Raw genomic sequence first — 13,880 nt, 5'->3', positions numbered from 1 at the left:
AAACAATATATACGCACATTTTTGTTGAAATTCAGCATTTATTCTGACGAATTGTGATCGGTCATCAGTTTTTTTTTAATCTAAAAGTAACACACTGACAATACCGAATATTGGGCCCATAATACAAATTTATTCACAACACAGTCCTTTTAAAATCGGTTCAGAACATCATAATGAAACACTCACATTTAATGACTTATTGAAAATGCATTCTTGTGTCAAATTTATTCATCAGTTTACGAGACTTAATTTTGTGGCAATTGAGAGGCCATCTCGTCTTTCAAATCCCGAAACTTGTGCTGATGCTTCTGTTACGAGCTTTACATGTCGTTCCACTGTTTGATTGTGGCATGGATGAAACAAAATCAGAGGCATTTTGAAAGGCGTCAATGACGATTAACTCCAAAAGACTGGTGCCCTGTCTTAATCTCTTGTGACAGCAGTACTAGTCATTCCTTCTGTTCATACTTCTACTTGAAATATGAACAACTTGAAAATTGCTACTTCTACTTGTTAATAAGTCCAAATTGTACTTCAAGATATAATACAGATTAACATCACAGACATGGCTATTGCCTATATATGGAACATGAAAACGATATTAACGCAGTATCCTGAAGCCTAATCAACAGGATTTAGTCACCACATAATATCCCTATTGATAACACTCTGAAAAATATGATCACTAGTGCTTCAGAAAAACAAAATATTTAATTGGCATAAGACATCAGATTACATTGATTCACCATAATTATATCATGGAATGAAAGCAATGATACAGTGGAAATGCCAAAATCTAGTCTGCACAATTGCAATTACCCAGTGAGATATAAGGACATCAGCATCCTTATATCAATACCATGACGTTTCCTAGCCAAAACACCGAACTCGAAGGCTTGTATACAATGAAGTCAGTCTACCTTCATGCTTAAATATTCATGTAGGCCTACACATGTACGGTACCAATGATTAGAGGAAAATTTATATTTGTTTCTTAAATCACGTTTATGAGGTTTATCAAAATTGAAGATTGGCTAGTGCTGGAATCAGTTCTGAATAAACTTCAATTCCCTCCAAGAAGATATCTCTGTGGATGAACTCATCATTGTCATGTAGTAGAACAGGAGTTTTACGCATAGGGCTGAAGCCAATCACTGGGTAACCAGCATCTCGTAGGAATCGCCCATCGGTGGCAGCAGAAAATATCTCCTTCACAACTTCAACGTTGCGCTGTTCCAACACACTTTTGAGCGTTACCCACCAAGGATTTTGCTCGTCGGTCGACGTAATGCTCTGTTTCATTCCCTTTTGCAGAAATTCATAGGTAACACTGGATCCAGCATTCTTACACCAACCATCAACCATGTCCCCAAATTCAGATAAGTCAACAGTCGGAGGAATGCGGATGTCAAACGTTGCCGTAAACTCTTGCGGAACTACATTTGGTTGGACACCGCCACTCAACATGGTTAAATTTACAGAGGTCACATCACCAAGATGCATGCAAGTGTTTTTCTTGAGCCTTTGCTCTTGCTGTCTTCTAAAGCTCAGAAAAGAATCCATTACTTTCTGCAATTTCTCGACAGCGGTATTCTTAATGAACCTGGACCCGTGTCCTGGTGACCCTTCGCATTTCACACGTACCCACCAGACGCCTCTTTCCGCATAGAAAACCGAATATTTATTTTCTGGATTAGCTAATCCTTCATCCAACGCAAATCCAACGTTCAATGCTTTGAATTCTGGGGTATCGACAAAAGTCCCCATGCCCTTGACTCCCCCAATTTCTTCATCCGGAACGAAAGTGATATAAATGTCACGCTCAAACTGCTGATTTTTACTTTTCAGCATTCGTATTGCTTCCAAGTATTGAATGCCAACGCACTTCATATCTTGAGTTCCTCTACCATAAATTTCTCCAGATTCTGCAATATCAGCAGTCCAGGGATCATGTGTCCACTTTTCAGGATAAACTGGAACAACATCGGTATGGGAGTTTAGCAGTATTGAAGGCAAAGATGGATTTTTTCCAGGGTATTTCATCACCACAACTGTATAGTTTTTACATACTTCATGGCAGGTAGTTTCCAAATCCAATTCTCTGCCATAGTTGACCAAAAATTTTACAGCTGATTCATAATCCGGCTCGGGGTGGACAGTTTTTATTCGCAGATACTCTTGAAACCTTTTCACCGACAGATCTTTATCAAAATTCATTCCGCCACCTAAATTTGTCAACCGTTTCTGTTCTAATCAAAATATAGTAAACGATCTTGTTATTATTGCATTTTTATACAGGTAGATTATAATGGGGATTACACTGCATGAAAAGGAGATCACTATTGCTCTGCTCATCACGATGGTTTCTGGCCATGTGTATAAATAAGAAATTATATAGGCTACATATCAACAATATTTCATCACATTAATCGAAAAATTGACTAGTGAGAGGAAATCAGCGAACAAACAACAGAATATTGTCGATACAACGCAAGGTACACGGACTTCGTCAGTACTGTATCAACGTACATCAATAACACGCACATAATAGAAGAAATGAAGCAATGTAGAGTTCAGTATGTCGTTGCAACTTGCAACACTCAGTTTATTCAGTCTGCACTTCTACATTGCAACTTGATGAGCATCATGCATGCTCAGATGTTGCATGGCACTAATACAGAGAGTTTTCTCAATTCTCAGTAACTCCGGTTTTCAACGCAGTGGAGTCGAACAAGCTAATAACTGAACGAATCTCACAAAAGCCAGCAGTACAATCCAAATATCATAACACTGCAAAAATTACTCAACCATGCAGTATGTGTGCGATCATGATTGCCGATCTTCGGCAATGACTTCGTCGCTTTGTGCAGACGGTAGAAAGTATCATTGCAGCGTAATCTATAGATACATATCAATCAGAAGTCTTCTGCAACCGAGTGTTGTGTTAATGATTTACTCCCTTTTCGGCTTTGTTCGTGTCACACAGTAAAGTGAGTTGTTTGTAAATACGAGATACTTAGTAAAGATAGCTTAACAAGATACTTTTATAGTGTTTTTCATAAATCTGCAATATATTTGTAGACATTTTGCAATATGATTCCTGCAAAGGCAGTGATAAACATCAGTGACGGATCAGTATCGGGACTTATCTCCAAGGTACTTGGTACTAAAGTTCTTTCTTTCCGGAATTTACCGTATGGGAAACCGCCAACAGGAACTAGAAGGTTTATGCCCCCAGAACCGTAAGTAATTTACGATGTACTTGTACACATTAGCAGCCTTATTTTGGCGTAGTCCTACAATAGATCAATTCATCTAGGTCGCGTGCACAATGCACATACAACTACTGGTAGGTCTTAGGTATATATATTGTTCTGTCATTAGTCCCCATTGACCATTACTATGTCAACCACTTCGACCAACTAACTATCGACTACTTTAATCAGTTCTACACATCAGTAGCTTCGTTCTTTATTGATTAATAATATTGGTGTTCATGTTTTACGCAACACCGATTTATTCCCGCAGAGTACATAGATAAATAATATGTAATAACTTTATCTTCCATCAATCAGAGTTTCACCCTGGAATGGAGTCATTGATTGTACACATCCGACAAACTATCCAATGCAAAATCTGAATGAGGCTGATGAAATGAGCTATTATACGCCTTTTGTTGGGGATCTGAAAAATATTTCCAAAAGAATGACAGAGGATTGCCTGCGTCTGTCAGTATACACACCTCAAAATTACACGAACGGAAAGCATCCAGTCAGTACTGCACTTTACCGTTAATAACAGTATCAAGTATTCTTAATGCAATATTGCTGAAAACCCATTCTACGCCTAAATAAAACCTGGGTCTACATAATTTACACAATGGTGGGAATAACCCATTACTTGAACAATGTGCTGTTTACTGTTAAATCTAGATCAGTGGTTCTCAAACTTCTTTAGACAATCCCCGCTTTATGATAGTGAAAAAGTTGGCATCCCCCTTATCGTCCTATCACAAATTGCAACCAGAATGCTAACAATCCTAACGGATAGTTTGGTGGCATGGAAGGTTATCACTGTTGAAGAGAGAATTCTCAAATATGAAATTCGGACTATACACAGAGCAACAACTATGAATCGGGGGTAAATTGCGTTGAGTGCAAAAATAAAATTCAGTTGAACTCAGCTTCGCGCCCCCCAGTTTGAGAACCACTGATCTAGATGAAAACTACATTTGTAGTGTCTAACTTGAACATACGGATTTGGGTTAGTTGAACTTTGGAAGCGGGATCGAATAGAACTTCAACTGACTGAGTGACATTTCATTACCGTAGTTCATTGTGCTTAACAGTGAACATGATATGATATGATCTGACAACGCACAATAATAACTTGATTGTTGTCATCTGTTTTGGAAGTTTCAAATGCTACACGACATACTGAATTCAATTATTCATGCATTTTACAGGTAATGGTTTGGTTTTACGGAGGTGCATTTCAAATGGGATCTGCGGATATGTATGACGGAAGCATACTTGCAGCAAAGCACGATGTTGTTGTGGTCATACCAAATTATCGAGTTGGTGTGTTCGGTTTTTTTTCCTTAGGACCGAACTCCCCTTGCACAGGCAATGCTGGATTATTTGATCAACGCTTGGCATTGAAGTGAGTCTCATGCATATTATCTAGTCAATTTATGAATTGTGTTTCATCTCGGGGATCTTCAACGTCTTCAAATGTCAAATGCTCATCCATAGAAATTTTCATTTATAGATGGGTTCAAAATAACATTGAGGCATTTGGTGGGGATTCATCTAATGTCACTATTTTTGGAGAAAGTGCAGGAGGCGTATCTGTTAATCACCACGTGAACTCGTCCTTTTCATCTGGACTATTTCATAAGGCAATTAGCCAAAGTGGCCAGTCTTCCCTTGCAAGTATGAGATTACTGTAATGTTGCAGATTCATCATATCATTAAAGCTATGAACCTGTTCAGAATTATATAAGCGAGATTTCACCAGGGCAAGAGAAAACTTTTTTGAGATACTAAACATTGATGAACGAGATCCTTCAAGAGTATTGGAAATATTGCAGCATCTACCAGCGAAGGATGTTGCTGAAGCTAACCAGAAAATGCTAACGGTATGGTGTGGTAGTAGTGAATGTTCTGCAGTTATGCCAAGGGGATACTGCAATACTACACTCATTTAGTCGGACATGAGCCACATTTTACAAATCATTAAAAAAATGGAAATTACCAGCTGACTCAACCCTATCGATTCCTGTCTTGCTCAAGCTGGTGTCAGCTGGCAGTGACACTAATAAAACTTGGACCTTCTCAAACTATGTAGCGACGGCCTTATTTCACAAGTTAGCTTCTGAAGGTAATCTTGATACCCGGTACGATGTAGTAAACATGGGTGTCTGATTTCAAAGGTTACTCCCAAGTCGTTCCAACAACTTCGCATCATTTCATTGTATCTCAATCTTGTGGTGTAGTAATCTCATGAACTTGTAAACAAATGACTGAACAGGAGGATCAAGTATGGTCTATCAATCAAACATTCACTACAGACTAGTGGTATGGGACGGTATTCTAATTGACCGTTTAGCGACCGTTCTTTTGACTCTTTTCTCACTTATTTACTTCTCTGTCTGGTATTTGACCTCCTGTGGGTCGTTCATTTATGGGCTGGAGAGTTATCAGTCCCGACTTTTATCAATGGCGTTGACTCATGGCAATAATGCCATCATATATATATATAATATGGTTTTCCCCAAGCCTTGCGAGTCCATTTAGCAATGAGAGACTCGCGGTTCAAACTGCAGAAATATACTATATTTGCTGTAACAATAGAAGCTCCACACTCCACAGGTATGATGCAGGAACAGGTCAACAACGATAAGCTTCTGAAATCATAATGCTGGTCAGGGTGAAACAGCTCAGGACCACTGGCATTGATATGTTGAAGTAATTGAATTTCTCAGCTATTACCTGTTTTAACAGAGACTTATGGCATTTGACCCCACGTTTGATGGAAAGTTCATAGAAACGCACCCGACTCAGGCACTAGTCGATGGACCTCGTAATAAAGTTCCATACATAATAGGATGCAACGATTCGGAAGGACAAGGAATGCTTACGCTGCTTGCACGCATTCCTGAATTTGAGACAGGAATGTCAGAAGATACCATGAAATATCTTATCACAAATTTTTTGCCAAGGATGGATGTAAGTTGACTACAGTATTGACCTGGGGTGGGAATTATTTCACACTGCGGGCCAAATGTGAAGCAGAAAGACGTCGGTGGACTGAGACAAAGTTTAGACTAGGTATACTCAGCGACGTGCAGTTTGATTTCTAAATTTAAAGCAGTGAATTTCATGGTTAACACATGCTGTTAAGTGGGTGAGCTAATATTAGGCTGCACTTGGAAATGGGTGGCTTGGCAAATAGCCTTGCTGTTTTGCTAACAGGTCTTCCTCCTCAGTCAATCAAGTGTATTTCACTTCACTGCCAACTCAAATTATTTTCGTGCATGGGGCTCATCATAAACCTTAAACACGGGTTCACAGGTGACTTCAGTAAACAAATATTTAGTGCTCCAAATCTCGTTGAAATATCTTCCTTCAGCCTCCACCTTTCATTGTTTGACATAAAGTTGTTTACGAGTTAGAATGACCATTAATCATGTACGTGCACTGATTATTAAAATTTGGAGACATGAAGCAACAGTTTAAAGCACATACCTTACAATTCATAGTGTAACAATGGCAACAAAGAAGATTTGAACTTGAATATGAAAACAGTGACTTTTAACCTAAATTGTTACGGCATGCTTACCTATAGGTTTTATTTTGAATCTGGATTACTCATAGGCCTACATAGATTACGTAATGGTACAGAAATAAACTAGACTTCAAAGTAAATGCATTTCCGGTTCAGTACAACCTGCAGTTTTAGCCCGTGACGCATTAACCCTTATAAATGAATTTTATGGTTTAAATATCAAGCAAGTCTTCATGGGCCGGCCAGAGTCACATCGCAGGCCGTAAAAAGCCCAGGTCTGGCATTGACGGTATTCCCAAAACGTTGATAGATTTGCCTAGGTACATATTGAGGAAATATATTTGCACAATCATTGGGTGACGGGTGTAACTACATCTTTTACAGCCAACAGCCTTGGAGAAATCTCAACAAGCTTGTCTTGATTTCTACGTAAATGATGCAAATGACAAGTTTCGGTTTAGTAAAGCATATGGCAACGTGTACAGAGATTCCATGTTCCTCAACCCAGCAATAAAAACAGCTGAATCCCATACAAGTATGATTTGTCTTGGAACGCATTGGTACTGTTATTGATTCCGGTACATATTTGTATTTTAGGAGCCGGATGCCCAGTATATTTCTATTATGGCCGATATCAGTTAAAGATGAATCATGATTCCGCATTCGGTCCGCGGGTTGGGAAAAAACCGGATTGGTGTTTTTGTGATCACTCGGATGATATTTTTATGATGTTTGGAGCACCTTTTGCTCCCGAGCGACTTTCTGGAGGTGCGAGGTTCAGTCAAGAAGAAGTTGAACTCAGCGAATGCTGTATGAAGTACATCAGCAACTTTGCAAAGACCGGGTATGTACCACACTACAACGGCAATTGCAGTGAAAATGGCCAGGTAGTCCTGGTTTTGAATCTAGTTTCTTTTCAACTCTTCCTCCCTAAACCCCGTAGGTTGTGATTATGTCATCAATTGATTATTATTTATCTACAACTATTGCTATACGTTTCTGGTTCAAAATTATTTACCTGGCTACATCCCTGCTTCTACCTCTGGTTGGTCAATACTTTTGACTTCTCAAGATCAGTGGAATATGATGCGATATATCGATAATCTAGTATTTTTCTACTACAATTGTTATATTCACTATTTAATCAGGAATCCTAACGTTGGAAGTTCAGTGGATTTTGATTGGCCTTTGTATACACTGAAAGGAAACTACATAGAGTTGGATTACAAACTGAGAACATCTAGCAACTTGCTACCTGAGCACGTGGATTTCTGGAGCCGAACTATATTCGAAATTGCTAAAGGAAAGAATTACAACTTCCACTCAAAGCTATGATATATATTAGCTGAACTAAAACGATGTTCGCAGTATGTCTTTTATCACTAATTTTACCAATTTATTTATCAGTCATTATCACATTGCTATGCATTGAGTATAAAGCAATATATTGAATAAAAATATGTCATTCTCGAAGTGGAGTCGGAATCTTTCTTGTAGCAGCAATGGACTATTTTTATTGACAGTGCCCTATTAAAACATTCACGGATAGTCCTATATATATTTTTCACAAAACCATGACGCAAAGTTTGCTGTCTCAATACACATCTCACGATGTCATTTAATGATCACGGAAAGAATTTAGTTTATTTTAATCTCCACCATTCAGTGCGCTGATGCAGGCACGTAGCCGGCCGAGAAAAAAGAGAGGGGTTTGAATTTTTTTTCATTTTACCAATATAGCATCAATTCATTACGGTTATGTAAATGCGGGAATGACGATTATACAAGCTTCTTGTGTTGACGAACTTTCGCGTATACGTTTGCCAGCGAGGCTGGCAATGCTGTCAATTAGCGAGTTCCTGATCTCTCGTGAACAATTCAATACGCTTTGCGTAAAAGGCAACCACGCTAGCGAATTTCGCTATTCTCAATGTCAAGTCTGGTGTGGAATCTGTTCTGAAATGGTACCGATTGTCCTACTTCATTGTGCAGGCCAGTGTAGATATTTTGCGGAAACCAGGTCTATTACGGATGCGATTGTTCAGGACAGTGGTGATATCATGCGTAGAGATGAAAAACAATCCGAATGGGAGATCGTGTACCGTTCTGCACAGTCAGTTCTTGCTAATTGGCAACTGGCAACGCACTTCTAGCTAATATGAATAACTGATTTGCAACTGAATATTGGCGATAGAATGGGGATTTCAATAGGACAGGGTTTCGAGTTTCAAAAGGGAGGGGTTTCAAGCACCAAAATTCCCCTCTTGCTACGCGCCTGCGTTGATGCATGCTAAGAAACCACCACTTAATTGATTGAGCCCTGCCATCCTCTCCACACAATCCAGAAGTGCCGAGAACCACGCTAGGATGGCGACACGGCGTAGACGCATGTTTCAACAGTATTTTAGCAGCGCTCAAGTTTCTCCCGCATAGTTGTCAAAGCGATCGCGAAGCCGATGCTTTGTCAATAAAGTCAATTTTATAGAATTAAGAGAGTTCTGAAAATCTTCACTTTTACTGATAAGGAAGTTTTGGTCATTAACAAGTTGCAGCGTAGCAGAAAACAGTCTACAAACATCCCATCTGTTCTCGGACCGGCAAATATCCGTAAACGCTTTCGTTTCGTTGACATCGGTGAACTTCTTCAAGACTTTGTCTCCATAAGTGTGGATATCAAATACAGGCATTTGATTCTGTTTTTCCAGGTGTTGGGACACGACACCCTCCCATCGCTTTACTCGCTGAGCTAATTCCGTTTCTTCTTTAAATTTCTGCGCGCCACTGTAAAATTTCTCGACATGCTGACGCACCAAGTCTTCGTACGATAGTACAGCTTGATCATTCGGGTGTATATTTTCTGCTTGTCCTGGAAAATCGTGCTCTATCTGTTCCTCGTTGTCACCAAATATCGAGCAATCTTCATCAGATTCCGGATAGTCATGTTCAATGCCATTATCGATCGGCTGTTCTGATAATAAAGCCTTACTCTTAATCAGCTTCCATATATTATTCCTACTCTTTTGCTCCACCTGCATGATAAGAGAAAGCGGATTTTGTTCATTTGCGTCTACGTTTCGCTTTGTGAACTTGTCCATAAAATCACTAATTGGTTCCACGGCCGACTCCTGCGTTCCATCATGCTTTCTCTTCTGAGACTTCGAACGAGGCGGTTTGTAACATTTCAATTTCCGGTGTGACTTATTCGTCCAGGATGATATTACACATTCTTCGTAAGGGTCTAACCTTTTTACAACCTCTTCATCTTGTACCACAGGTGTTTTCGGCACCCTTAATCTCTGTCTCATATTAATTTCCGTGTTAACAATCTCTTGGTTTACTTCTGGAAATACGTCATCTACCAATGGAGCTGAGATATCCATACTCTTATCACTTTCAGTAGGATCTTGATCTTCGCAATCCCATTCGTCTGGTTGCACATCGTCAAACGATGGTGATTCACAGCTAACCGACGGTGTCGCAACATGCATTCTATGAAGAGCACCATTGGTGTCTCTATCAAGCACACTCACATCATCATCAAACGGTACATAGTGGTTCACCCAAAAATCATTAGAGTAACAAACAGCGTCACTTTTCTCTTCCATGATAACGACCCGACCTTTTTCATCGGAATGGACCTCTAACATGGACGGTGGTGGGAGAGGAAAGGGGGTGACCAGATCGTACTGACCTTTCATAAGTCTTTGAGAAGTTATTGAAACGTCGTCCAATTTAATTAATTTCTCCTCGTCATCACAGAAATTACCGTCTTCAACTGTTGAATTTCCCGGTCCCAAAGATATTTGACCAGGTGAAGACTGTTTACTTCCGATCATATCCAAAGACTTTTTGATCAAAGTGTAGAGATATTCGACCTTACGACCCCATACACATGCCGTGCCTTGAATCAGTAGCGACGCTTCAGCAAAATTTATGACGGCACCATCGTGATTCACTGTGAATGAAAGCTTCTCAATTTCGCCCATATATTGTTCTAATATATGGCTGACGTCGATTTCCCAATTCTTTGTCAGATCTTTGATTGGTCGCATGATGAAGTCATACTTTTTTCGAAGTTCCTCTTCGAGGGCCATTGCACTGTGTGGCCGAAAATTACCGTCACTGAATTGCTTCGATCAGTTTAATTCTACATGAACTAGGTATATACTGGGGAATCTTATATAGCTGGCGACCAGACTCCAGAGTACAAAAATTTAATCAAACTAAACCGGTCACAATTAAAAGCAACATTTGCATCGTTTCTGAAAATTCAAAGACAAATCTGGTCCGAACCACGACACGACGACACCAAATACTCTTGCATTCATGTTAGAGCAATTGTTGTGACGCAAAATGGCTTGTAAGTGCAAAGAAGTAAGTATTGATACTTGATAGAATGATAGTGAATTCTACGATATGCGTATAGGCTTCTGTGCTGAGTGCTACCGTTTGTATTTGGTTCGGTTTAGTTTATTAGCATTTTCATCAGTTCAATACACCACAGAAATTTATCCAAATACGGAAAGTAAGATAAATCATCGCTCGATCAAGATCAAGTAACGGAAAAAGCTTTTCGCCCGCAATCTTACTGTAGTCGGGCATACTAGACAGCACTCGAGATTACCGGGCTACGACGTGACATAACGATCTCACCCCCCAACACCAACACGACGATACCGCTCATTTATATACATTGCTTGTCCTTTTTAGGGTATGGTATGCTATATCTTCTGTTACTTTCATCGGTGTGTATGCCTATTATTTACATATTCTAGGCCAAGGTGGGTGCTTGATTGAAAAATAACTGTAAGTCGTCGCAACTCCTTCCTAACTTTTCATTTTATCACCATCTTGTACTTCTGACAGGTGACAGATATTAATAACAAACGAATGAACGATTCAACTCAATAATAGTGCAGTGACGCAATTATGTATTTTCCCGCCAATATAAACCGGATGCAATAGTATATCAGGAGACCAGAGATGAGCATGGATTAGGATTAGGATTTGAAAAAACAGGATTTGTGAAAAATTTTAGGATTTGGATTGGATTAGGATTAGAGATTTTTTTCTGAACGGATTAGGATTTGGATTGGATTTACCGATTTTCTGGGAGATTGATTTGTTGTGTGGCGAATGGCGACAAACTTTATTTAAATCAGCTATTAGTTTACTCATGGTTACTAAGTTATCTTGAATCGAGGGGATCGTTGGTAGTGAAAGAAAAATTCCCAAATTCCCTTCCGTAAATTAGCATTTTTTCTGAATTTCCAGTTGGAATCGGATTAGGATTGGACATGGACTTGAATATGAAAAAGTTATGGATTAGGATTTGGATTTGAAGGTTCGGATTTGGATTGGATTAGGACATAGACATAGAGATTCCAAATCCGCTCATCTCTACAGGAGACAAGGTTTCCAGTAAATTTGGCCACCGCTAAATTCGGCCAGTAAATTCGGCCACAGGTCACTTCGGCCCTCGGTAAATTCGGCTCTCGGTAAATTCGACCCTCGGTAAATTCGGCCTGGACCGGGGTAACAATAACAGTTACAATAACATTACCTAACCTTAACCCTAATCCTAACCTTAATCCTAATCCAAACCCTAATCCGAATCCTAACCGTAACTCTAACCCCTACATTACCTAACCCTAACCCCTAACCTCCAAATCACTTGATAATAATATAATTATATAATTAATTCATGCTAACGGTTGGTAATACATTTTTACACAAAATTCTCCGAGGGCCGAATTTACCGATTAAATTCGGCCCTCGCTAAATTCGGCCCCGCAAACATCCGCGTTATCTGCGGTGTCTGCGTGATATACGCACACCCTGTCCTCCAAATCACGTGATAATGATATTATTATGTAATTTATTCACATTAATAGTTTTATTAACGGTTTTATACAAAATTCTCCCAGGGCCGAACATATCAGGTAAATTCGGCCAACGGTAAATTCGGCCCCGTATCCGCGCTAACTCCCGTGATTACGCGATCTACGCATACCCTGACCTCCAAATCACTTGATCATGGTATGTAATTAATTCATGTTAGCAGTTGGTAATGCATCTTAATGCAATATTATCGGAGGGCCGAATTTACCGAGAGCCGAAGTGACCTACGGCCGAATTTACTGGCCGAATTTACCGGTGGCCGAATTTACTGGCAACCAGGAGACACAATGAGGACCGGTGGTCTGGAATTTGCAAGATAAAGATCGTTTGTTTCCGCTCACTGTTTTGCAAGTACTCTTTACGCCAAGGCCAATATATACGTAGCGTAGCTCAGAAGAACCTACAAGGTTGGCGTGATTGCATGCAGAATAAGGTCAGCTTCATGGAGGTACCGAACTTCAATATACAATCAATCAATCAGGTTTATTAATATTTTCATCGTTTCAAAACATCACAAGACTGCGATACAATGAAAAGATAGGAAGGTGTCGAAACAACTTGGAGTAGCCGTTAAGATCAGCCACCCACCTTAGCCTAGGCGAAGTAAATAAGAGGCATGCACACTGAATGAAAAGTAATGCAGAGAATATAAGACGCAAGCGACTAAATGGGGTGGCATGTGGCGGAGGGCGAGGTCGATGTTAGGTCGTGGTCCGGTAATCATGAAGACTGGCTAGTATTGAACAGTATATTCATATTGAATGAACCCGAATATTTTCGGCTGACACTCGTCAGGGGTAATCGTTAGCATTTATAGTAGAGAATTCAGAAGAAAGTCGTATATCAATAATCATATCACAAAATATGACGTCACCAGCACGAAATGTCGAATACTAGAGCGTTCAATGTACTATTTTTAGATGGTACACGAACTCTTTTTGTTGACACAGCCTTGGCTGGTGTATTTTGATAGAAGTCACCTCCAAGGCACACAAATGAAAGTGTGAACGGCCCATTCCGACCGCTTCCGACGACGCGAAACCTGCCATCCCGATAACGGTTTCGTGCCGGCGGGATTATCGAACGAGTGTTTGCCAATTGCAGAATTTATGGCCTTTGTTTGTTCCGCATCAATCTTGAGCGGATGAGCTTTTCACTGAGCGTGATATGCGTGTTCAAATAAATCTTAG

The 13,880-nt window shown here is 39.8% G+C and overlaps 3 protein-coding genes across 4 annotated transcripts; 1 reads left to right on the top strand and 2 right to left on the bottom strand.

Moving 5' to 3' along the window:
• Nucleotides 1-692: 692 nt before the first annotated feature.
• LOC145433672 (aminoacylase-1-like) lies at nt 693-2,274 on the bottom strand. The gene has a single exon (XM_080310837.1). The coding sequence runs from the start codon at nt 2,215-2,217 to the stop codon at nt 1,018-1,020; it is 1,200 nt and encodes a 399-aa protein (XP_080166963.1). The 5' UTR covers nt 2,218-2,274; the 3' UTR covers nt 693-1,017.
• Nucleotides 2,275-3,059: 785 nt separating this feature from the next.
• LOC145433670 (carboxylesterase 5A-like) lies at nt 3,060-8,262 on the top strand. 2 transcript variants are annotated; one of them, XM_080310833.1, is made up of 9 exons: nt 3,060-3,242; nt 3,576-3,771; nt 4,466-4,662; nt 4,771-4,934; nt 4,995-5,140; nt 6,006-6,230; nt 7,174-7,324; nt 7,387-7,633; nt 7,938-8,262. In XM_080310833.1, the coding sequence occupies exons 1-9, from the start codon at nt 3,094-3,096 to the stop codon at nt 8,122-8,124; spliced, it is 1,662 nt and encodes a 553-aa protein (XP_080166959.1). In that variant the 5' UTR covers nt 3,060-3,093; the 3' UTR covers nt 8,125-8,262. The 2 variants fall into 2 exon arrangements, with proteins under 2 accessions (XP_080166959.1, XP_080166960.1); XM_080310834.1 differs by lacking the exon at nt 3,576-3,771 and having other exon boundaries at nt 3,107-3,242.
• Nucleotides 8,263-8,794: 532 nt separating this feature from the next.
• Nucleotides 8,795-10,981, bottom strand: LOC145433669 (condensin-2 complex subunit H2-like). The gene has a single exon (XM_080310831.1). The coding sequence runs from the start codon at nt 10,881-10,883 to the stop codon at nt 9,204-9,206; it is 1,680 nt and encodes a 559-aa protein (XP_080166957.1). The 5' UTR covers nt 10,884-10,981; the 3' UTR covers nt 8,795-9,203.
• Between the last annotated feature and the right edge of the window lie 2,899 nt (nt 10,982-13,880).

This window comes from Botryllus schlosseri, chromosome 2, assembly GCF_051294905.1.
Source record: "Botryllus schlosseri isolate E-star chromosome 2, Bs_hap1, whole genome shotgun sequence".
Taxonomy (NCBI): Eukaryota; Metazoa; Chordata; class Ascidiacea; order Stolidobranchia; family Styelidae; genus Botryllus; species Botryllus schlosseri.
This window is presented reverse-complemented; position numbering and strand designations above follow the sequence as displayed.

Bases quoted from the DNA above. Each gene is read 5' to 3' on its own strand.
- LOC145433672 (XM_080310837.1), bottom strand. From the start codon at position 2,217: ATGAATTTTGATAAAGATCTGTCGGTGAAAAGGTTTCAAGAGTATCTG.
- LOC145433670 (XM_080310833.1), top strand. From the start codon at position 3,094: ATGATTCCTGCAAAGGCAGTGATAAACATCAGTGACGGATCAGTATCG. The intron at 4,935-4,994 runs GTATGAGATTAC...GAACCTGTTCAG, and splicing joins TGGCCAGTCTTCCCTTGCAA to AATTATATAAGCGAGATTTC. The intron at 6,231-7,173 runs GTAAGTTGACTA...CATCTTTTACAG, and splicing joins ATTTTTTGCCAAGGATGGAT to CCAACAGCCTTGGAGAAATC.
- LOC145433669 (XM_080310831.1), bottom strand. From the start codon at position 10,883: ATGGCCCTCGAAGAGGAACTTCGAAAAAAGTATGACTTCATCATGCGA.